This window comes from Centroberyx gerrardi, chromosome 16, assembly GCF_048128805.1.
Source record: "Centroberyx gerrardi isolate f3 chromosome 16, fCenGer3.hap1.cur.20231027, whole genome shotgun sequence".
In the NCBI taxonomy this organism is placed as follows: Eukaryota; Metazoa; Chordata; class Actinopteri; order Beryciformes; family Berycidae; genus Centroberyx; species Centroberyx gerrardi.
Window position 1 is genome coordinate 12,069,725 of NC_136012.1, and position 25,000 is coordinate 12,094,724.

Here is a 25,000-nt window from a genome sequence, read left to right on the forward strand (position 1 = left end):
GACACACACGCACACACACAGATGCCAATGCACCAGCTCGTATTAGCACTTGCATGCACCTGCTGACACCTGCGCTTATGCAACATCTCATACATAAGCCACATGTACGCACATACACACACACACACACACACACACACACACACACACACACCCCTCCTGAGCACATCTCAGTCTCAGGGCCCCCCACTCAGTTGTCTCGCCTCACCTTCTGTTTAGTGTTTTTCTCTCCCACACACATTCTGCCTCTTCCCCCCGTCTCTGTCTTCCTCTCTCTGTTCTGCCCACCAGACGGACCTAGCAGACCTTCCTGCCCACTGAGTTTCCTACTGTATCTGCGGTGCGGTCGCCCCGACCGGCCTCAAGATGGCGCTCTAATTCATTTGCATGTACTTTTGCATATTGAGTCCTAACACGACCCATGCAAAACTTGGGAGGAAATCTTGACCGCCGTGCGGCAAATAGCGGCTGATTGCATTGATGCAATTGCTTTCTCCTTGAGTGTATACAAAACAGATATAAACAGCTAAAAAGTGTAAATGTGCTTAAATGTGCCCTACTACACAAGTGATGTATGGATCAAAAAAATCGAATAAATAACATTGTATGATACAGCATTGTGGCCTTATACTGTATATTAGGATATGCACGTTTGATCTGTGTGTGACTTTTATTCTGAAATTTGGTCTACGCATACTAGAGCAGGGATTCTCAACCTTTTTCATATCAAGGACCCCTTAAATAGTCCACATTAGAGCCACGGACCCCCATTTGATGAGATGTTGTCTCTCGAACCCAAATCTGAGAATATTTTTATTGTCAGATATGATTTTCTCCAGAATTCCATGACTATCTGTATTTTAGGTAGAGAGATGACAGTGAAACTATGATCAAAATAATCATTCTTCTACATTCTCAAATTGTGTTAACTTCTTGTAAATTAAATAATGGTGAAGTTTAACAATTGATCAATTTGCTGGGGACCCCCTGGAACCCCCTCAAGGACCCCTGGTGGTCCCCGGACCCCACGTTTCAGAACCACTGTACTAGAGGCAGCGCTGGCACGTGCCAAAGGCCATGGAGAGCAGCAGTAGGCTAAATGATGGACTTGATTGGTCTCTGTTTTTGTCAACAACAAAATCAAACTTTCAAGTAGGCATTTTTTCACATATGCTAGGAATCCATCACATCAGAACCTGTTCTTCATCAGCCGCTTTTTGCCGCATGGTGGTCAAGATTTCCTGCAAGTTTTTGCACGGGTCGCGTTCGGACTCAAGATGTAAGTAAATGCAGATGAACTGCAGCGACATCTTGAGGCCGTCCAGGCGACAGTGTTTTCCTCCACCTAATCCTACTCCCTGCTCGGCCTTTGTGGTATTCCACTGCCTTGTGACCGGTCACCTGCACTCATAGTGGAGGCTGGCCGCAACACACATACACTCACACACAAGGACATAGGGTAGATAGTCCTGTATGAACACACACACACACCTACGTGGACAGGTGCACACACAACTTGCACATATAAGGTAGGCTACTTTCTCTTGCATATCCTAACACTTACATACTAAGTGTCTATGAGCCGCAAAGCTTGAGAGAGAGAGAGAGAGAGAGAGAGAGAGAGAGAGAGAGATTGGTGGAGAACAAAGAGGCTCTGTGGTCCTCGTGCCCTCAGTTCACCAACGCTCCCATTGCTTCCCTCTAACACCGCCTCCTCACCTCATCAACACACTAGCATGCACGCACACAACACACACACACACGCATGCACACACACACACACATGCACACACACACACACTGGTTCACACTTGAGACGAGAGAGCCACACTGGATTTCATCCCTGGAATCCTTTGAAACTCTGGAATTCTTGGAATACTATTCGGAGGCCTTGGCTGTGTTTTTGTATTGGAGGTATGAACATGTGAGAGAACATCACCAGTCCTTGCGTTTTTGTAAAAATTGCAAGATAAAGGTCTCAGCCTCCCTCGCTTTCGTCTATGATAGTGGGACTGGGAATTTCAAAGTTTGGTGGTCTGGTTTCTCTTTAATACCAGTGGCAGATTCCATTCACTAATAAGTGGATCATATTTCATGATCGACTTATTATCATACATGAAGTCAGGGCCCAGAAAGGGAGTGTTTGTAGTAACAGATGTGTGGACAGAGATGTCTCTCTCTTCTCCTTCTCTCTCCCCCTCTCTCTCTCTCTCTCGCTCTCTTTCTCCCCCTCCGTCTATCCAACGAGAGGCTGATTAATTCTCGCAATTTTCCCGCTTTGATCGTTCCCTTCAGAAGCGGTGCAGCCGGAGAGAGAGCGAGAGAGGGAGCTCTTACAATTCAAAGGTAGACGGGGGATTCGCTCGCTCTCCCTCGCATGCTGCCTTCCCTCCCATCCACATCCACGGCTCCAACCCTGTTTTGACAGATTCCAGTGGAAAGCCAGAAAGGGAATGTGAAAATAAAGGGGGGGGGGGGGGGGAGGGTGAAAGATAGGTGGAGGATAGAGAGAGAGAGAAAGAGAGAGAGAAAATAAACAGATGAGTAGTGTGGCGGAGGGAAGGAGTGTGGATTCCTCTCATCTGTAGATCACAGGCCGACTCTCTCGCCGACTGTATGGAGAGATTATGGAAAGGAGAGAGAGAGAGAGAGGGAGGGAGAGAGAGAGAGAGAACACAACAGGTCTCCATGCCATGAAAGCACATAGCCAATTTGGGGACACATAACACACACACACACACATGCATATGGAGGAGCACATCTTGACTTGGTGCCATGACATCCAAACATTACACTCAACTGAACTATTATCTAGGGTATGTTATGTTTGAATGTGCCTGCCTGTAACTTTTCTCTTTACATTTAGTTATTAGTACTCTAGCGTGGCTCTGTTCTGTTGTGCTTTGTGTGTGTGTGTGTGTGTGTACCGGCTCCACAGGTAGCTTCCCTCAGTCTGCTAATGAAGGAGTGGTTGTTATGAAATCAACAGGCAAGTCAGCCCAATCCTGTGATCTCTCCTGGCGGCCTCAAGAGACTTGTATGTTTGTGTGTGTGTGTGTGTGTGTGTGTGTGTGTGCATACGTTACGTGTGCGTGCGCATGCTCCCTTCTTTGCCTGCATGTGGGGTCGAAAGGGTGGAGAGCAAGGGGCAACTCCCAGTTAGAGCGAACGCTTGATTGGCTGTCGCTGTTGCCCTGAGACAATCCGATTGGCTCTCGGGTCCAGCAGTCAGTGGAGTGAGCAGGTAGGGGAGGGTCTTGGGTCTGCTCTGTTGCTAGGTTACAGGTATACCCAATAGATGTGGAGATATAGAGATAGAGTAGAGATAAGGATGAGGATGGGCGTGGATCTGCGCGTGTGTCTGTGTGTGCAAGAGTGTGAATGTGTCCGTGTGTGTGTGTGTGTGTGTGTGTGTGTGTGTGTGACTGTCAGTATCAGGGGAGGGGTTGATAGGAGTGAGGGTCAGGAAGGTGGAAGCAAGAGAGAGACAGAGAGGGGGAGCGACAGCAAGTGAGAAAAGGAGGGAGAGACAGAGAGGGATTTTTCTTTTAATTGAGAAGAAAAAGAGGCTTACTGTGTTTTATCGTAGCGTCTCGCTCATACAGACAAACCTCACTTACTTACATTGCAACAAGCCGAAGTGACAGGTTATCCAAACACCTGTAATGGACCAAATATGGAGACATCTGAAATTGGTGAGACTAGATTACTTGTACAACACGCAGGCATCACTGCAGTTTGAAATATCATGTTTTTCCATGTTTTTATCAGTCCAAACTAAATCTTTCATCAGGATTTACCTTCAGCTCTAACTGTAAAGGGACACAAATTCACAGGTGCAGCATTTTAGTTATTACTGGCCAGCAGATCCCAGGCCAGTGGTTGGTTTGTAATTCATTAGAGCGCTGTGGTATTAATCACAGACTGCTTTAGACAACGCTGCTCTGGGAACAGCTGCTCCGCTGCACTTAGATTGCAATCATAGAGCGGTCAGTCGCCACTAATCGAGGTCATTTATCAATTCGGAAGACCGCACACACAAGCGTGCACACACGTAAAAACACGCACGCACACACAAACACACACACGCTCACAAACTGGATCGATGGCTGGGCTGGGCCGGTAAGAGGGATTGATGAGTGCTTGGCCGCTGCTCTGTGCGTGTGTGTGTGTGTGTGTGTGTGTGTGTGTGTCTGTACGAGTGTGTTGGCATTAGCACGGTGAGTATAGAGAGGGCAGGGAACTCACAGAGGCTAAAGATCCCTAAAGACTAACCTCCAGTCTATTAAAATGTGTGTCAGGCTTGTCACTTGGAAAGTCGTTATGCGCTGACAACGCACCCCAGACGTTCCACAGATGTATTTCTGTCTATGGGCTGCACCTGTACAGATCATGTCTTCTAGTACAGATATCACTCACAACCCCAAACCTGGTGTGTAAGTGCAGATCTCTCCTTGTCAGGCTGCTGGATTTATTTTGGTAGGACGATCACCTTTACTCCCCAATTTACACAAAGGGTAGTTAGGGCTGGGCGATACTGACAAAATCAAATATCACAGTAGTAGTAATATGAATATGATGAGCAGGTAAAGCCAATCACTGTTCATTTTACTGAGCCAGAACAGGCTAATAAGTTGTATTACTTTACTGTAATGCAGCCTGGAAGAAGTAACATTAAAGTTGTTTAACAATATTACAATAACCAAAATCCCAGACGATATCTAGTCTCATATCACAATATGGATATTATACGATATATCGCCCAGCCCTAGGTAAAGTTTTGTGTTTTCAGATATATCCGTCTTAAACAAACACATAGTGACTAGACATGCATTTCCTCAGTCATTGCCTGCAGTGCGATCTCTCAGTCAAGGGCACTTTGGCATTGTTGGGGGCCACTGTAGACGTCACACAACACCAGCCACGTTCCATGAGCCGGTTCGCAATTAGAATACACCTCTCTACGGGGTTGGGTTGGGTTTGATCCAGCAATATTTCAGCTAATACTGTAGCCTCTCCCCCCCCCCTCTGTAGCAAAACCTGCCACACGCTTTTGAAAACACCGTCCCTCTGCTAATACCTGAGCCACACTGTGAAAAAGACCCATAGAGACTGAGAGTGAGGAAGGCCTCTAATCGTCGGATCCTGTAAACACTCACCGCACTTGTCCTGACTCCTCCGTGTTGGTCAGGCCAAGAACATTTTGGCTGTCTGGGAAAGCTGTCAGACGGCTGGGAGAAAGAGGGGGAGAGAGAGAGAGAGTGAGTGGAACATTGGGAGGAGGAGGAGGAGGAGAGGGACGATGAGGTGGAGGAGGATCTTTACTGCATTCCAGATGTGCTGGACTGACCACAGAACGAACGACCCTCTATCTCTTTACCTCTCGCTCATCTGTAACTTCTCCTCTTTCCTTCCCCTTCCCTATCCCCCTCCGTCACCACGGAAACTCCTCTCCGCTTTGACTCTTTCGCAAATCATTCTTTTCTTTTCATCTCTCCGATTTTTCTTGTCCTCGTTGCCGTTCATCTCTCACTTTCCAACTGTCTCATTCGTTCCCCCCCGTCTCCTCTCCCATGCAGGCCGGTTGTCGCACATTTCTTTTCCTCCTGACTTCTCCGCTCATTCTGCCTCTTGCTATTTTCTCTCCTTTTTCCCGTCCTCGTTCTGCTGATTCATAATCTCTGTTTGGACAGAAAACAGAGGGAGGGAGCTTCTGTCCTGATGAATAACAAGAGGAATAGGGAGAGAGAGAGAGAAACTGAGATTGTCTGTCTGTCTGCCTGCCTGGCAGCCTGTCTGTCAGCCTTATATCTGCCAGGCTGTCAGTGATTGTGTTTCTCTCTGTGTCAACACACTCAGCCTGAACCAAAATTTCCACAGGCCCTGTGGTCAGAATCACCAGGTTCGCCTAACTACTGCTATTCTTAGGGCACATGCCATCCAAAGTATGCTTATACAAGGCGGCCTGTTCTCCCTCGTCTTTTGTCTCCCTTCTTTTTTTCCTACACCTGCACACCCGATGCCCGCTCGCACACACACACACGCGGACTGCCTCACCCACTTAGCGTAACGAGAAACAGAGCGAACGAATAAGGGAGGATGGGATATTAATGGGATAGTAAGAGGAGAAGAAGGGAGAGGGGGATGAAAAGAGAAGAGAAGGAGAAAGTGGTGGGGGGGGGGGGGGGGGAAGGGCAGGAGAAGGAGCTGATTATGTGGAGAAGGCTTGCCCGGAGCGGAGGGAAAGGAGAGGAGGGAGGAGTAGGGATATAGAGAGGGAGGGAACAGAGTTTAGAGCCCATGACCCAAAGTGCACTATGGGGGTCGCGGGGAAGAGGGAAGACGTTCCGGGAACTCTCTGACTAAAAGCCTGAGTGGCTTTGCAGGGAGCGAGGGTGAGATTTTACTGTTTATTTATGTTTCCCCCCCCCCTCGCTTCCTTTCACTTCTGCATTTTTACAATTCCCTGTTTTTTATTCTTTTAAGGGTCACAGACAGTTGACGTGTACGGGCCTGACTGGAGAGGTTTAACCTGGACTGACCCAGACTTTATGTGTGGGTGTGTGTGTGTGAGAGAGAGAAAGAGTGTGTGGGTGTATGTGTGTGTGTGTCTACTTTGGCTGACATATTGTGATCCAAAATGTAGGGCAAAAATGAACAATTTGCAAATGAGAGGGAGGGAGCAGGGAAGAAGAGAGAGAGAGGGCGACCGTGTGTGTGTGTGTGTGTGTGTGTGTGTGTGTGTGCTTACGGTACGCGCATGCAGACGTGTGTGCGTGTGTGTGTGTGTGTGTGTTATTTTGGAGTGTGACCATTTTTAGAGACCACTCTAGGTAATGAGCTGAGCAGGGTGACAGGGACAGAGCTGCATCGCTAAGTCCTCCGGGACTTAAATCACACTGGCATCTGGCTGCCACCACACACACACACACACACACACACACACACACACACACACACTACGTAACGTGTGCGTGTGTGTATGTATATGTGCGTATGTGTTTGTGTAACTGACGGAGGGCAGAAGAGTGAAATAGTATGAAAGCCCCCTCCTTTCCATGTGTTTACATTTGATAAATTTTGTTTGCTGCGTCGGATTCATCCTCCTCATCCTCCTAGCATATCCCCGATTAACATAATTGGGCAATCGCCTCGCTCTTCAGGACATTAAGCAAATAATTTAATTCACTTAATGAATCTGTCTTAATACTTAACCTTAATTACAGTTCTCTCTCTCTCTCTCTCTCTCTCTCTCTCTCTCTCTCTCTCTGCTCTCTACCTATTCTCCTGTGAGAGTAAAGCAGTAGAGAGGAAAGGTTTGCCAAGGGTCATAAATGTCTTATATATTTAGCATCCCTGGGTGTTTTAAATAGCTTTGGTTCATGCATGCCTTCATAAATTTCAGATAAATCTGCATTTCTGCCTGAGCTCTAATCATAATCCAAACACAAAACTCTGCTTCCTCTGAACCTGACTGCGGCATAAAGGTGCGATTTGCCGCGGCTGCGATTAAAGACAACACTATTAATATTTGCGGTGACATGCACTTTTAATCTCTCTCTCTGAAGTGTAGCTAATTCCTCGAATCAGCCTTACTATTGTACCACGAGCCCGATTCTCTTATGACTCAATGGATGAATGAATTGGAGGGTTACACAGTGTGAGTGAGTCACTATCAAAGCTATATCCGTGTGTGTGTGTGTGTGTGTGTGTGTGAGAGAGAGTGTGTGTGCCTGTGGATGCATGTGTGCAACTGTGTGTGAAGCTAGCCAACAGTAGTAGGGCTATGAATCAGATCAAACACACACACACAGACGCACACATATATATACTGACACACTGACACCAGATCAAACACACACACACACACACACTGCCTGCTCTGAAGGGCCCCGACCGGGTGTGACTTTGATCCTCACCACAACATCCTCTCTCATAGCTTTTCTGCTATTCCTCTGTCTCACGTGCCCCATAGGACACTTAGCCGCCGCTCAGGTTACTCTCCTCCACTCTTTAAATAGAGCCCGGTATGTCTTCAAATGCAGAGGAGCCTCCCTTTGTAACCGGACACCCAGGTTGTAGCCTCCAGATTTGGAGCCTTGCAGATGGGCCTCAGTGTCTCCGAGGGAAGGGGCTGTGGTTAGTGTCACCGTCTCAATGGCCGAGAGGGTAATAATAAGCCTTTATATATGTCGGGTCGTGTGTATGTGTGTGTGTGTGTGTGTGTCAGTTGAAGATAAGCCAGATGTGGGATAGGTTACACTTTCCAGCGAGTGTATTTATGTTTTCTCTCCTTCAGTCCTCTTTGATGATAAATCACCCGGATATCGTTCATTCCTCGCGATGGGGTGAACTCAAGTGTTCAGATTGATTGAAATATGACCTGAAATAGATCCGACTGTCCACCAATAAGAGATCATTTCAGCATTTCAGCTATGTGTTTTTTCCCTCCTCCAATAGATGGTTAACTTAAGTCTTGAACCCTATGTATCTGCCTATAGGGCTTTATTCAATGGCAACTGCATTCCGTCGGTCCCTTAATTAGAACGTATTCATACATGTGGCATTGATTGCCATGCCTGAGTAGGATTACTGTTGCCCTATACTAAGCGCTTGTATAGGTGACGGCCGATGAAATTATTATGCTAATTAAGTGTTGCATATTTAACACGTACTCTACCGATTGCCCGTACCTGTGCGCACGTTCAGTGGACTTTGAAGACATGACAGAGCATCAAATCCAGTCAAAGGTCTCACCTGCAGAATGTTGCATTTAAGAGAAAAGGTGGTGTGAAATTTTAATGCGTTCCTAAAGCGGCTGAAGACACCCTGACACCCTAATTTGTTGAAACCGTTCTAATATTAAAACATTTTGTCATAGTTAACATTTATTCCTGAAACAGTGGTAATATTTCATGTGAGTAAAACAGCAGAGGAGCAGGTGGTATGTTTTTTTTTTCCACCACTGTGTGCTTTATGTATTGCCTTCTCTACATGCAAATGATCAAATGTGTAAAAAAAAACAACTCAGAAACATTGAAAGATGCTAGTAATCCACGTTTATGATTTAGAAAATGCTCTACCGTGACGGTCTCAGCCGCGCTAACCCTATCGGCGAGTTTTGGAACAACGGCTCTCGTGTTGCGGTGTTACGGCCCGTGGTGTACTGCGGATAAATCTGAATCTCAGTCAGTTGTTCTGGACACAGTGTTTGGACAAGCCTCCCCATAATCCCCTCGACTAGGCCTTGCCTGCTTCCTGGTTTAGAGGGGATGAAGACAATGCTTCGCACTACGGAAATCTGTACAGACTCTTTGATGCTTTATTCACTCGGATTTTTCAAAGGAGATGTCCAGCTCTCTCCCACCCCCCCCTCCCTGCCCGACCCCCACCACCCCCACCCGCACCCACCCGCACCACGTCGGCTCTGATCGATCCAACCATGTCTCACAGTCCCACATGTCATCTTTTTCTTTGACACAGCTCTCCTCTCCCCACTGCTTGGTATTCTGGAGCGGGAACGCATGCACCATCGCAGATCCATCAGCTCCGATCGGAATGCCGCACCACGGCTCGGGGAAATGGAGGGATGAGAGAGAGAGGGAGAGACAGAGAGAGAGAGAGAGAGGGAGAGAGAGGGCAGGTCAGTGGCTTGTCGACATCCTTCCGGGACCAAAGCCTCAGACTGACAGGGAGAGAGAGAGCGAGAGAAAGAGAGAGAGAGTGAAAAGGAGAATGGGAGGGGACGAGAGAGTAAAGGCAAGAAAAAAAAAGCTCCTTTTTTATTTCTGAAGGGCCAATTCTTTTAATATCCATTTCCTTTCATATCAACTTCTGAGGTATAGGTGGAGCGTACTCGGTCTTATACGACCATTGCCTTTTGAGCTCCAAGGTTTCCATAGATAGTATTCTATAGTTGCTCACAATTCATTCAAGTATGATTTTACCACTAAAATAGCTAGCTGGAGTCGAGGTGCTTTCACAATTCAACCCTGGTCTCAAGTCCTATTTGTTATCTTTTATGGTACAGCCAGGCTCCATGTAGATGCTATAGACTGACAGAGAGCTGTCATATATATGGATGTGGTCAGTGGAGGGGAGAGAGGACTTCTCTCATGACTGCACTTCACACAATAGGCCCCTGAGAGAGTCAAAGGGATAACGCACAGTACAGTATGTCCTGTAGTGTTTTCATACGTATTGTGGGCTTGGATAAACTGACACTAGCTATCGAGCTCAGACTGCCCCGACACCCTTGGGTTTATTTTTTTTTCCAGAAGTATTTTCTTTATGCTCTTAGCCTCTGGTGATATTCTGCATTGGCCTCAGGAATTTTGCCGTGCAACATACAAACCACCACAAACAGGTATTACAGTATTAACTCTGTGTGTTTCAAAACAGCTTGAAACCGAATGTCTTTAACTTTGACAATATATGTAAGTCTTCTTTAACAATCTCAGATAACTGGTGGTTTGAATGTTAAACTGAATTTCTGAATTATGCATAGAGGCTTTAAGCATGACCATTATCTCAATTCTTGTAAAGTAGCTTACTGTATTAATAGAAAATTGTATAGGTTGTATACAGATCTCATCTTAAACATCACTCAGTTGTTCCATGTTTTGCTGTGGCTAAAAGCTTAATGTGTAATCCAAATCTAAACAAAAAGCCGCCTTGACACTGAAATCCATATCCCAGGAATGTCATATCACATCATAATCCATATTACATACTTTATATTTCTTTCTGAAACTGATTGATGGATGGGAGTTAAACTGATTACTATAAATTGATTGCTTGACATTTATGAATGTAGGCCTACTGTATGTGTATCCCTGTTATTAGGCTGTAAAATCCAGATTAAATTCAGATTGGAGCTTTAAAGGTGATAAATACTACCAGTTATGGTAGGTTATTATAAAGCAGGGCCACTTGTAGCGGGTTATTGTGCCCCAGTGTGGCATTTTTTGACTCGGTTGTCTTTCAGCAAAGCTCTCCGCATTACAGTCCACACACAACTTTTCATCGCACATCCCTCAGTAATGCATACTGTAGTTCTTTATTTCATCATCAATTCACATTCCTCTGTTCGACTCGCTCATCATCCCTTCCCTCTCCTGTCAGAGGGAGGGTGGAAGGAGACAAGCGCTGAGCGTATCAATGTTTTTCTCTCCTTCATTTATTCCTCTCTTTCTTGCGCTCTTCCCCTCCAAAGCCTCTCTATCCTCTCTGTGCGTTCTCCCCCATGGCTTCCCTCTACAGCAGTGCGTTGCCTTGGTAATTACCAGTTGTCTTAAACAGACAGATGGAATTAGAGAGAGTGACGGGCAATTTTCCCAGCGCCTGTTTTCCCGGTGTATGTGCATGCAGCTCTTTGCGTGCGTGCGTGTGTGTGTGTGTGTGTGTGTGTGTGTGTGCGTGTGTGTGCTCTGTATGCGTATACATGCCTCTTTACTTCTCTCTTTCTCTCTCCCTTCTCGCTTTCCCTCTCACTCTCTGCCTGTGTGTTTGCATTCGTGCACATCGGTGTATGTGTGTTTGCGTGCATGTGTGTGTGTGTGTGTGTGTGTGTTAGGCGGACATGGGGAATTACCTGACAGAGCGTGTTAGTGCAGGATGGGAGTGGGACAGTCTCATCTCCTGCTGCTGCGTCGGCCGGCTCAGATGCCAGGTGTCACTCCGGCCCTCCGCCGGGCCCCTGGAGGGACGACCGCTGTCCCCTCCGCTTCTCTTCTCTTCTCTCCTCTCCCGGCCCGGCCGCAGAACACAGCGACGGGCAAAAAGCAAAAGGGCTATTTCTTTCTTTAAAGTGTCAGGGGATGAGATAAAGGATGGATGGAGAGGAGAGTGAGAGGTGAAAGGAGGGGAGGGGCGGAGGAGGACGGGCGTTACGTGGTTAGACGAGGGACTGTATTAACACGATGTCACAGATGTGCGGGTCTTCATGTCATCATTTCAATTTCTTTCTCTCCCTCCCCCTCTCTCGGTTTCAGGCCGGTATGATCAGGACGGAGCAGGAGGAGTTCTTCATCGAGCCGGCGGAGAGGGGCGATGAAGTGATCGAGGAGGAGGAGGAGGAGGGAGGAGGAGGAAGGACGCACATCGTCTATCGCGCCTCGGCCGTAAAGAAAGCGCCCCTCAGCAGCCCGGCGGCAGACTACCACTCCAGAGGTCAGTCTGTGGCTCCCGCTGCACCACACTCCACCTTTACACACTCTCCGCCGCTGTACTTTCTCACAATGATCTGCAAAAAGCCATCAATAATAGCCCCTAAAATGTTAAACATACATCAGTGGGAATATGAAGAGTTTTCCTCAGTTCCTGAAAAGCTGACTTTTTAATCACAGAGTTCCATTAACAACGTCTGCACTATATTCCTAATAAACGCCTCGCTCTGCTCCCTCACCCTTAAATAAAGACAGAGGTATCTTAAGCAGCTCTCCCCTCAAACACACCTAGTTATATAATCATGCCAACCTATTGTATGCAAAGAGAGTGAGTCACAGCGTGTGCATACCCTGCTGTCGAAAAGATTACACCTACACACACTCAAGATGTGTCCTCCTGTCACTGCACTAATTTTTCCAGTGAGAATGGAGTAACATATGGAGACACACGTACGTGTCTGCAGGGTAAGGTAGCACTTACTGAGATCTTTCATAGAATAAGATACTACTGTCTTGGCATGTTAACAATTAACAGCTAGTGCTCTTATCGAGTGTTTGGTTTCTCATTGTGTGTCCCTCCATTTTCCATGTTTTATAACTGGATGGGTCATTGTTCTTGAGAGGAACACATACTTACACTGTCCATGGTATGTTGGTTCTGGGATTAGATCAATGAAACAATAATGAGCATGTATTCAAATGGCCCTTGATTCTGAAGGTCCTAATGTCATCACCACACAATGAAAAAAATCTTATAAAATAAAATATTGTATTAACATTTTATTTCTTTGGAAAAAAAACAATCTGCCAACAAGGTGAGATATTTTCCTGGCTTCCAATGCAGTGAAATGAGGTCACTCTACTGGCTTCAAGATAATGTCATTTGATTGAAGAAACTTCCTGAAACAAGTTGAGTTGCACTGGAATCAGGTGAAATTATCTCACCCCATTTTCACTTCTTTTAATCTCTTGAGCTGAACACAAAATAATGTGTCATTTTGATGAAATTGGAAACATGCACAGAATATGCATGCATAGAAATGTAATATACACAGTGCAAAAGGCAAAAGAGAAACATCACATGCAATGCAAATAAAATATATGTTTTCAATCTAATGTTTCACCTCAAGAGGCAAATAGTGATGCAACTCCCCTCCAATAACTCTTCTGTAAGGTATTAGGTTCTCATAAGTTTCTGCTTCCAATCTTTTACCAGTCTAAACTCTGGCTGGAGCATACAGTATGCATTCATAGAGGAGATCCTGTGCTTCCATTCAATATACAACACTTGCATATAATGTGACACTTTATTACTTTCAAATTAGTTTCAAAATTAAATGCAAATTAGTACCGACACATTGGAATTAATATAGCAGGCAGGGCTACGCCTTCATTTGGAGAATTGTCCAAATATTGGCTGGTACCAAGAGATAGAGGAGACCCTGAGCTTATATTCAATATGTTCTGTAGCACCTACATATCAGATTCAGATTTAACTTACATGTTTGTATATGAAGAGTTTTCTTTTCAAAATGCTAAATGTATCCATTTTCCTTAAGTTCATCATTCAATATGTCTAAAATATATACAGTCCAGTCTGTAAAGTGGTATTATTTTGTCAATCAAGGACATAAGCTATCTGTTAGCATTTAAAAAATACCATCATTTGTTTTATTTTTTTGTTAGATATTTTGTAAGCGTAGGTGCCATCTTTTTCAAATGGTGGATATCTCATTTTGGAACAAAATGACAAAACAAAACAAAACAACAGCACCCAACACTGTCAGCTCAAGGGGTTTAGAATAAGACTCCACGACTGCATTCAAGAGTAACTGACTTGCTAAGAAGAATATTTCTGCAGTGCGTGTGCCTCCGGCCCCTGTTAGCAGAAATCGCCGTCCAGTCAGTGTGATTGATTTGATGCCTAGAGGTCAATCAATCGTGACCTCGACCGGCGCAAGGGTCTGCATCTTAACTAATCATCAGAGTGAGGATACTCTCAAAGAATCAGCCTCCCGTGCTGGACGGGCACGAGCCTCAGCGGTTGATAACAAGTGTATTGCCATGGATGAGATCTGTGTCTTCCTATTCTGAGCAGTCGACTCAAGAATGTCTAATAATATACAGAGAGAGAGAGAGAGAGTTTCCATAGGAACACCCAGTGAGGACAGACTGTATTAGAGTAACACAGATCTGCTCCCACTGTTACTGACACCTGGCACTACATTCACATGCACAGACACATATGAGCGCGACCACACACACACACACACACACACACACACACACACATGCGCGCACACGCAGAAACCCTATGGAAGCGCGCGCACATGCAGGATGTAACTTACACCGTTTCCCTTGATCATGGATTTACACTTTTTGAACACACAAATGCAGACACGGAGCATGCACGCGTACATGCACACGCACACAGACACACACACACACACACACGCAGACACACACACAACACATCGCACTGCTCCTTGTTGCCTTTGAATCTTTCTTTCTAATGAAGAGTGGGGTGCAGATCAATAGCGTAGGATAGAACAGGCCGCAGTGTGTGTGTGTGTGTGTGTGTGTGTTTTGTGTGTGTGTGTGCGTGTGTGTGCGTGTATGGCGTGGGCATGAGTTCCGTGGTCGTCTGGCTTTGAGTGCTGGGATTTTCAAGGCTAAGCAGACAGACAGACTGACAGACAGACAAGCAGGCATGTGATGCTCCCAGTGGCATTTGATGTGGATCTCTCTCTCTCTCTCTCTGCATCTCTCTCTCCATCTCTTTCCTTTTTATCTCGGCTATTCTAGACCACAACAATGTTATGTAAACATCAGTTTACCTTCCAATTGTTACATCATATCACTGTAACAACAGAGTGACACAGAGGAGGAAGCAGGGTATGAGAACAATATGGATCCGCCCTCCTTGGCACGGCACTTCTCCTCCCTCCGCCCTCGAGGTAAAACCTATCAAGTCCTTTGCTCTCCTCTCTCCTCTCTATTCTCTCGCTCAGACAATCACTCCCCCCCCCCCCCCCCCCCCCCCCCCCTGTAGATCAATCAGGGACATTAGCGAATTAATTAATAATCAATCAATCATTTCTGGAGATCTCCTTAGCCAAGCCTGCTTAACGCGCGGCCAGTTATTGAATGTTGGACTCATTTCCTGGCTGAAGACAGAGGGAAGGAAGTTATATTTAGCCAGGTAATAGAGGAGGTAGAGAGGGAGAGAAAGAGAGAGGGGCCGAGATTGATCGGTTTCTCACACCATAAGCTGAGGAGGTGTGAATCAATGTCCTAAGTGGAGAGAGCAAGCTTTATTATTAATGTGGCACATTCGTCAATTAATCGGCGCGGCGATGGAAAATGAGGGATTGCCATTCATTTCTGCTGGGCGGACAGAGCTCCATCCCTCAATCTGTCTTGTCTTCTCCCCTCCCTTTCTACTAATTCATTTTATCCCCTCCATCTATCTGCGGTCTGGAGCCATGTCTTCCTGTTTTACCCGTTTCATTTCCTTTTCCTCTCTTCCCTCTTTTTCCTCTGGTTTTATCAGTGCATGCTGCTTTTTAGACCGAACACGCTCTCGTCTTCCTTTCCCCCCGTTCCTTCTGCCTGTTTTTCCTCTGTGGGCCGCAGAGGCTTCGCTTCTCAAGGTGGACAGTGGAGAGAAAGGGGAGTTTAGCAGTTAGAGTTCTGTCCAGGGGGACTGTGTGTGTGTGTGTGTGTGTGTGTGTGTGTGTGTGTGTGTGCGTGCGTGCATGCTGGCTTGCCTGCATTGGTGTGCAAGTGCGTGTATGCGAGATGCAAGCATGTGTGTGCGTGCCAGTGCAGCGTTGTGTCCAGACATGCCAGACAGATGGACTACCACAGGGCTTTTTCCCACAATCCCCCTCACCTAGTCTGCTACCTGGACTGAGCTCGTACATAAATAGGATAAAAAAAAAAATAAATAAATAAAGTCAAAATCTGTCCTTATGCAAGAAGACATCTCTTTTCTCAGCAAAATACTCTGATTAAAACAGCATGTTCTATGTTACAGTGTGGTGTTTTCTATTGTTTACTATGGTATTTCACGGTAGGCTTTACTGTTCTGCTACAATATCCTACTCCTCCCTGTGCTGCTCTGTGCTCTTCTGTTACGCTCTGTCCTGTGCAGCTCGCTTGTGTTTTCATTGACATTTCAGAGATCTGTATTGTTCTCCAGGCAGAAAGGCTCCCTGCTGCCTCTGGGGCAAAACGATCGCAATTAGTTGGTGGGCCGACACTGGGCGGAGGACCGAGGCGGACAGACAGGACCTCACGCATCTGCACAAAGCCGGCGTTTGTTTTGCCCCTCAGGCAGTGCTGCTCTGTCCTGTTCTCTTGTGTTCCGTACTGTTCTGTTCTGTTTTGTGCCATGCTGTCCTGGGCCGTTCTGGGCTGCTGTGGGGTCGGAGTGTTCTGTGTCCAATGCAGCACAGCGTCAACATAATGCCGTGTTGGACCTGAGCTGGGTGGAACTGGGAGAAGGTCAGACGGAGGCTAGTGGTGCTAGTCACTGTGGCTTAACGTCTGCCTCCCGCATCAGGGAAGTGAAGGGGGCTCCCTCGAGAACTCTCTCTCTCTCTCTCTCTCTCTCTCTCTCTCTCTCTCTTTCTCTCTTGCTCTGTCTCCCTCTCTGCGGGTGACACAAGGATAGTCATATGGCGCAAGGGTTTTAAGAGGAGAGTCGTGACTAAGCACTTAAAGACACGGGCACAAACACACACACACACACACACACGCACATACATGCACAAATGGCCTGAATTCATCCCCCGTCACTTACGTAAAAGGGGTTCCCAGCAGTCACTTTGCAGTACAGCTTGCTTGTTTGAGTCCCAGAAAGGTACCTGGAAACCTTGGGAAGATGTCATCCTTCTGATGTCATCATGAGGCATATTTAGTGGCCTAAAAACCCCCTCCAGCAATAAACCCTGTGCCCTTGGTCCTGACTACCAAGTGCTCTAAGTGAATGTGAACAGACCTTATCTGCTGTGATTTTACTCAGCACACCCTTGGTTTACATGGCATAATACACACTCTGTTCCCCCAGCATACTCACTCTGCACTGACACACTAATGACTCTATCCATCTCCATCTCCATTATCTAACCAAGTGCCTCAAAGCAACATGTCTCCATTCCAGCACTGTCTACCTATTTGCCCCAAAGCAAGATGGCTGTCTAAGCCCTAGTGTGAGCGAAGTCAGGGAGACGCCTGCTCTGTACGTCCTCAGGCTGCCGTTTTAAGCTCCGAAATGACTGGTTACAATGGAGAATTCCTTTACTGTATATAGTCTAGGTAAACAATGTCATTTGCCAAGGGCTGTGCAAGGCTGTATGTTTTTAGCAGCGAAAAACCCCAAGCTTAGCAGTAAATTCCAGAGTCTGGAAACATAAATTATACAGAACTGTTATAGCATGGTCGATTAAAATATGGGGTTTTCCTGTTCAACATAGGAGTTCATGTCCAAAAAGCAATATATCTACTGAGGGAAAAGAAAGTATTATTTGTAAATCATGATTAAATATCTATCCAGTATGTGAAAAGTTAATTTTGTTAACCAAGGGCTTATCTACTTTTCTTCAAAAAAGAATGATTTGTTTTAATTTTGTGTTGTGACTTGTGAGTTGCTGTCACTTTTCTCAAATGGATATCTAATTTTGGAATAAAAATCCTTCCTATCTTTCTACTGTGGGTTAAGATCGAGTTGTTTTGTGTCCCTCCAGTGAATCTTGTCATGTAAAGTTCACTGCACGGAGCAAGAGGAAATATGTTCCAAATGGGCTTCATAGCAGCCAGCTGCCATATGTCACAGTGCTGGATAGGATGTTTAGATTAAAGTCTGATATCGCTGTTGTCGGATGAAAACCTTGTGTCTCCGAAATGTCAACGTTTCAGATACTAAGAAAAACCTTGTAAAGCCTTGTTTTTAGCTTGTCCACCATGCATTTTTCAGTTTATCTAATTGGTTTTGAAAAGATTACATAAACCTGAGGGTTGAAGAATTTTCTCAACCCATAGAGGAGAATGTAATCCTTCAATTGCAGTTAAAACACGAAAATCACCAAAATTGGAGTTACGAGGTTTTCACCCGACGGCGATGATATGCTGTATCAGTCTGATATGAATCTCCCTGGTCAATTACGAGTCTTCAATGCAGGCGACCTGGATCACTGCCAGTGTATTGATTGTTGTGCAATCTGTTCGGATGTGTGAAGGGAGATCTTTGTAAAACTGAGGCCGTAACAGGATACTGGTCTCAGATCAGCCGGATGTTCCGCTAAGGTCCCATTGCAGTCGTCGCAGCAGCAGCATATTCTGTACACAGCTTGTAGGAGGGGTGGAATGTGCAGATTTTATGGATACAATAATGTATGTCATATATAACAATATGGATGTTATCTCGGGCAATGGGGCGTACATGTTCGGATGGGTAGTGTGCATTAGCAGGTACCGGTATACACCCACAACATATGTATGCATGAGCACACACAGCGCAAAAACACACACTGTCACGCGCGTGTGCACACACACATATACACACAGATACAGTATATATGTGTGAATGAGAGCTGGGCCAGGTGCGCCTCTGGGAGGAAATTACAGTGCTTGGAGGGGAAGTATTTCAACAGCCAGCTGCTTCCTCTCTCCTCCTCTGTGGCCACTGGCCCTATCCCTGGAGAGCACGGCTGGCTTATTACCACTCTCAGCATGTGTGTGTGTGTGTGTGTCTGCCCACGTTGCATGCATTCCTGCGTGTATGTGTGCCTGCGCGTGTGTGTGCTTCCCTGCTTTTATTTCTTGCCTGTTTCACTCACCGCCGAGTGACCACATTTGTGCGTCTACCAGTGTCTGTGTGTGTGTGTGTGTGTGTGTGTCTATGTGCGTGTGCCTGCACTGCGCTCCTCTGTGTGTGTTCTCCCTCCGGCTGCTCTGACTCCTCACCTGTTAGTAAGCTCCCAGCAGGCCCTCCATTGAGCCGTCGCTCAGTGTGCCACACCGCTGCTGTTATACAGAGCAGGGCTCCGGGGATAATAGCAGGGTGCGGCACACCTTTGCTCCACTCTGCAGCCACCAGCACTACGCTGACCCGCACCGAGACAGAGTGTGTGTGTGTGTGTGTGTGTGTGTGAGAGGGAGAGAAAGAGGCGGAGACGGAGGGAGGCCTGGCGGGAAGAGGGGGCATAGTATTATTACAGTCTCCGTGATTGAGAGAGTGTATGTTTCATCGCAGTGATCATAGTGTTTTGACAAGATTAGCACCTTTCTGAGCTGTGGAGCTGCCTGTGATGTGGTACTCATGCTTTCAGTACCAGACTCCTGATGTCGGAAGCCTGCTACATGGCAAAGTGTGTGTGTGTGTGCGTGAGAGTGTGTATTTACAGCACGTGTGTGACAACAGAGAACCTGTTCATTTTGAGGCATTACAGTTGAAATCATCAAAGTCATTTATTTCTTTAAAGTTCCTTAAACTCCTTAACACACAACAACAACAACGTGTGTACTACTGCTGCTGGATAAAAGCCTCGCATTTATAGTGTTTAAGGAATTGATTGATTGATATATTTTTCCATTTGATGCTAAGGCATTGCCCAAAAAAAAAAAATGTCAGTGGGTTTTAAATGGGTTTCATTGACCCCAGGGCCAGAAAGCCATGTAAAGGATGTAATGCAACCTTTCCAGTGAAGTAAAAGAAAAACTAAATAGAAGAATGGAACCAAAGTTGGAAATACACGGTTTCCAGATATGTGTATGTGTGCAGTAGGTTTACTGGAGATGCATGTGCATGTGCAGCTGTAGGAATGTGTGTCTCGCACAAAGCAGCAGGTCGGTGTGTGACAACAATTACGTGCAACAGACTTCCCAAGAGGTGGCCAATGTTCTGCGTTAGCATCAGTTATGTAACCAACCGACCTAAGGGACAGTGGCTCATGGAAGATGAGATGGCGTGTGACTTCCTTCCTCCCACTACTGTCATACCGCCGCACACACACACACACACACTCCGCACATGCACGCACACACACACTCACATGCTGTGTTAAATCTGGCGCTCCTCAGAGAGGTGCTGAAGCCACCGCCATCGCTGAACGGGCTCGCTAAACGCGCACGCTTGAGCAGGCTTCAAATTTGACATTGTTTTCTCATGTTAAACTGCGCTATAATGTTCGCCCGCACGGCCCCGTGAGCAACCACCAAGAGTCATAACACCATGTAAGGTGATGTCGTAATGTGTGTCTAAAGAGGATGTAACATTATGTCAGCTGATTCACAGGCTAATGGAGCCTCTCATGTGAAGAAGGCTTTCAGAGATAGCTCTCTGTTTCTCTGTCGGGGACCCAATACCTTCACCGCTATTACAGTAATTACCTCATTCTGTGTGTGTGTGTGTGTGTGTGTGTGTGTGTGTGCAGTAATTATCTACTTCAGTGATGTGTAACATGGTCCTCAAGTACCAAATTATTAGATTTATGGTCAAGTATGTGGTTGTGTCCTTTTTTCTAGTACTATGTGTCTGTGATAAAAAATCTGTTTATTGGTATAATAGAGTTGTTAGCTGTGTTTTTATTCACACGATCTTGGACATCTTGGTATGTATTTTGTGAACAGATCTCTCTCCCAACGCCAGAAATTCAAGAATCCAGATTTCCATTTGTCATGAAAGTTGGAAGCTGACACATTAACAACGAGACGTGGAATGACTTTGCGCACTCAGAGAATGTTTACTTGAACTTTTACACCCAAATACACTTTGTTTCAGTGTTGTGTTAACTTTCATGCAGCGGACAATGTGATCATCTCTCCAGAAAATGAGTTTAGATATTGTTCAAGTGGCTGCAGTGTCACTTTCCCTTTCACTGTCGAACAAGAGGCTCCAGATGTTTTTTTTCTTGCTTCTTGTCGACGTCTCAGATAGTTTTAGCTCCCTCATCTCTAGCTCTAATGAAGACTTGTTCACCTTCCCAAGCATAGAGTATATGGCAGCAACAATATACAGGACTCTATGTAGAGAGAATAAGATGGCTGAAGTGGAGCGTGGCCTTATGGCTGCTGGCTGATTAGCAGAGTGATGTGTGGCGCTGAGGAGTTTGTTAGGCTGCAGTTCATTTGGTGCTGCGCCCCCCAGGGAAGCCTAATTGAATAAAGCACAGCCATGCGCTTCTTCATTCAGCGATGACACCGCGATACTAGCCATCAGCATCTAGGGCAGACGCACAATCATTTATGGCTCAGCCGATCAGCGGGTTAAGAAGGGGGCTTATTCAAGTTGGAGACACTCTGAATAGATGACCGCCGACCTCGGTCCGACGTCCCAGTGGGCTCCGACACACGGGAACACGTGGCATTCATCATTTTACCGGCTGCCCGGTTTATGTTTTATTTAAAGCTCACCGGGGACGATCGGTCTGTTTTAGAGCTATATTTGCATATTTGTATTGTCATGGACTGTGTTTTAAATGTCACATGGAACTGTAAGCTGTAGGAACTCGATCCATGAGAGAGAGAGAGAGAGAGAGAGAGAGAAGGAGGGAGGGAGAGAGAGAGAGAGAGAGAGAGCAATTCCAATCATCTCCATCTCCCTGTGTCTTTAGTCCTGTGCTCCCGCTGCGATGGCTGATATGTCTTGTAGCATTAGTCTGATCCGTACGGATTTAGCCAGAATAAAAGGAGAGAATGACTGTAGAGATGAGATGATGGAGAGGGGGAAGAGAAAACAAGGCCTGCTTGAAGCTTAGCAGGAGCAGAAAGTACGCATTTATCATTCTACATTTTACCGTACCCAGTGAACCCGGGTCACTGTCAAATCCAGATGGGTCATGTTGTTGTTGTGTGTATACTGTTGATCCCTGACATTTTAACAGTGTGTGCTTGCATCTGCTGCGTGCGCACGTGTTTGTTAGGGCTGCAGCAATTACTGCAGTACGGCGATGGTAGGAGGCACACTGTGGGGTTGGTCATATTTTCATTATTAATCTTTATTGTTTGTTTTCCCTTTATTGCAGGGGGATGTCATCAAGAACATGTAGCCAATTCTGCGTAATTGGAATCAAACTCATGATAAAAACAATCATATTATAATGAAATCATATAGAGTAGTGTTTGCTTTGTGTCTTTGCTTTTATAGGCCTGTAAGCCTATAACCTTAATAAGGTTACAAATACAACCTTAATAAAAACATTTCATCAAACAGAATTTAGGAAACACATCGTGACAGATAGTTCTGCTGGAAAAGAAACGGTAGGATTCATTGCAATTGAATAGAAACTTACAATCAGATCCAACATGCATCACAATTACAATACATATATTTTATTACTGCAAATAGTCATAACAGCTATATTACCGCAAACTCCAGTATTATGCTACTGTCTGATTTGAGATTTGTAGAGTTACAGATACAACCCGGGTGTTTATGTTGGGCTGTTTATATATGCATGTATGCATATGTTCGTATGTTTGTGTGTTATGTGTGTCTTTGTTCTTATGCAAGAGGATATGTGGATTTGGTGTGCGTTTATTTTTCAGCAACTTTTAACCTATGGTAATAGAGCTGAACTTCAATAGAAACAATGAGTAGAGTTAAAGTCGTTCCTTGTAGAGTGGTTGGTGGCCGATTATTCTGTCTACAGCGTGTGTGTGTGTGTGTGTGTGTTTCTGTTTCTGTGTCTGTGTGATAACTGTGCTATTAATCCCATAATAACCATATCAAAAGCTACATAAAGCATGACAGACTTGGGTCAGGTTGGAGTGTTCCTTTTGCTCTGCTGGGAGAGCCAGATAGGAGGGGTTAACAATTTTAGGAGGATTCAATTTGTTCCACTGTGGGATGATCTGGGTCTGAGGAGCGTATAATAGATGTAATTGTGTCATTGGTTTACACAGTCGTTCGAATTGAGTGGAAGCCCTTTGCTCTCCTATAAATGTGTCCTCTGTGGCAGTGGTCACAATCACGCTGAGACAATTACCCAGCGCCCTGGCATGTCTGCAGAGCCGTGCTCCGTGTGTGTGTGTGTGTGTGTGTGTGTGTGTTGCCACAGCACAGCTTCTGCGCTAACTCTCCATCTCCCGCCATATGTGTAGCCCGGTCCTGTAGTGATGGGAGTGAGACGGATCGCCCTCCACAGCAGATGTGCTGACAGCAGAGAAAAAGTTAGTTGACTTCTTCCCTGGCATATTACCCACACTCCCCCTGTGATCCCTCCTCCTGCTCCTCCTGACTTCCTGCCATCGCTCAGAACTCTGGGAGATTTCTGGGAGGATTCCCAATCAAGCCGGCGAACCCCAGTCTTCTGGCTTGTGTTCGGCCGTGTGTGTGTGTGTGTGTGTGTGAGAGAGAGAGAGAGAGAGAGAGAGAGAGAGAGTTATACTTGTTCTTTCATATTCCTTTATAAAGTTCTTGGTCCTCGCTATCCTCCATCCTCTCTGCTCTCTCTTTCTCTCTCTCTCTCTCTCTCTCTCTCTGTATGTTCTTCCTCTATTCCTCTTTGCTGTCTCCTTCACTTTTCTGCCCTCTGCTTTCTCTTTTTGACCTCCTTTTCCCCTCTTTCCGCCGCCTTTTCCTCCTGTCCTTGTCACCCCTTCCAGTTAACATCCATCCCTTTCTCTATCTTTTCCTCCATCTCTTTCCTTTTCCCCCCTTCTTTCCTCCACCCCATACTTCTCCGTCTTCTCCTCCTCTCCTAACCTCCTCCCCTCGTAGTGTCTCTGGCCTCCCTGCTGCGGTGACTTTGAGATCTCAGCGTGTCTGGCTATAGTTTCCCGTGCAAAGAATGACTCACATAGGGAATGCAGGCCAAGTTCAGCTCCGAGCTCGTCTCCCTCCACGCTCCCCTCTCTCTATATTTGAATTCTTATGCGGCGTAGATATCACAAGAGCACAGAACATGGCGTTGACTTTCTGATAGTCGAAAACTCCGCTTGTAGGTCATATTTCATCACTTAGTTTGGGAATGTTAAGCGTGATAAATATGCATACCTGGGATGTTTGTATTATGTTTGTTTTGAATCTGTCGTGTGTCTCTGTTTATTACATATGCTGTTTGTTGTCTTTGGAGATGAACCGCTACTAAGTCAACAAAGATCTGAAAGGTTTTTTCTTATTAGGGAGTGCGATAAACAAGCAAGATAGAGACAGGATAGGGGGGGGGGGGGGGGGGGAGGCAGGGGGTTGAGAATGAGTAGAGGAGAGGAAGGAGAAGCAAAAAAAGGAAGTATAAAGAGATGAGAGAGAGGGAGTGCTCGCTTGTTAAACTCCTCAGCACTCCAATTCTTCCCTGGGAGGCTGAAGTTCATGCGAGATTATCTGTAGTTTAGCTGTTGACACGATGTTAAGGCCATTAAAAAGAGAAACACTGTAAACAATTAAAGTCATCTTAAAATAACCGCCGGGAAGGCTGTTAAATGTTTCACCGGCAAAGCTGTCATGGAGGCCTTTCAGAAAAAAAATAGAACCTGCCATGAGGAGCTGTTTTCGAACCCACGTGAGCAAAAAAAAAAAGTGAATACTGCTTTGCTGAAAGCCTCCACACTGTCGCAACCTCTCCGTGTGGGTTATTTTTAATCTGAAAGGAGATAAACACGGCAATTACTAATGTTTAGCTGAGCTGCTGCACCACCAAGCCTGCTAAAGCCAGCTAATTAAGTCCAAAGACTGGCAAAGGTAAAGAAAAGGAATCATTCTCCAGAGATATAGGAAGACATTGTTTTTGTCGTCTAGAAGTGCTAATCTGCCTTAATCATGGCTTTGATATGGTTCTATGACTGTAATACCGCCACACCACACACATATTCTGAAATTGAGGAGATCC

General features: G+C 45.8%; 1 protein-coding gene across 1 annotated transcript in view; it reads left to right on the forward strand.

The window, feature by feature from the left end:
* LOC139916858 (A disintegrin and metalloproteinase with thrombospondin motifs 2) overlaps window positions 1–25,000 on the forward strand; it is a 102,467-nt gene that overhangs the window by 30,385 nt on the left and 47,082 nt on the right. The window contains exon 3 of the mRNA XM_071905874.2: window positions 11,994–12,171. Within this exon, the coding sequence (XP_071761975.2) occupies window positions 11,994–12,171 (178 nt within the window). The remainder of the gene's footprint in view (window positions 1–11,993; window positions 12,172–25,000) is intronic.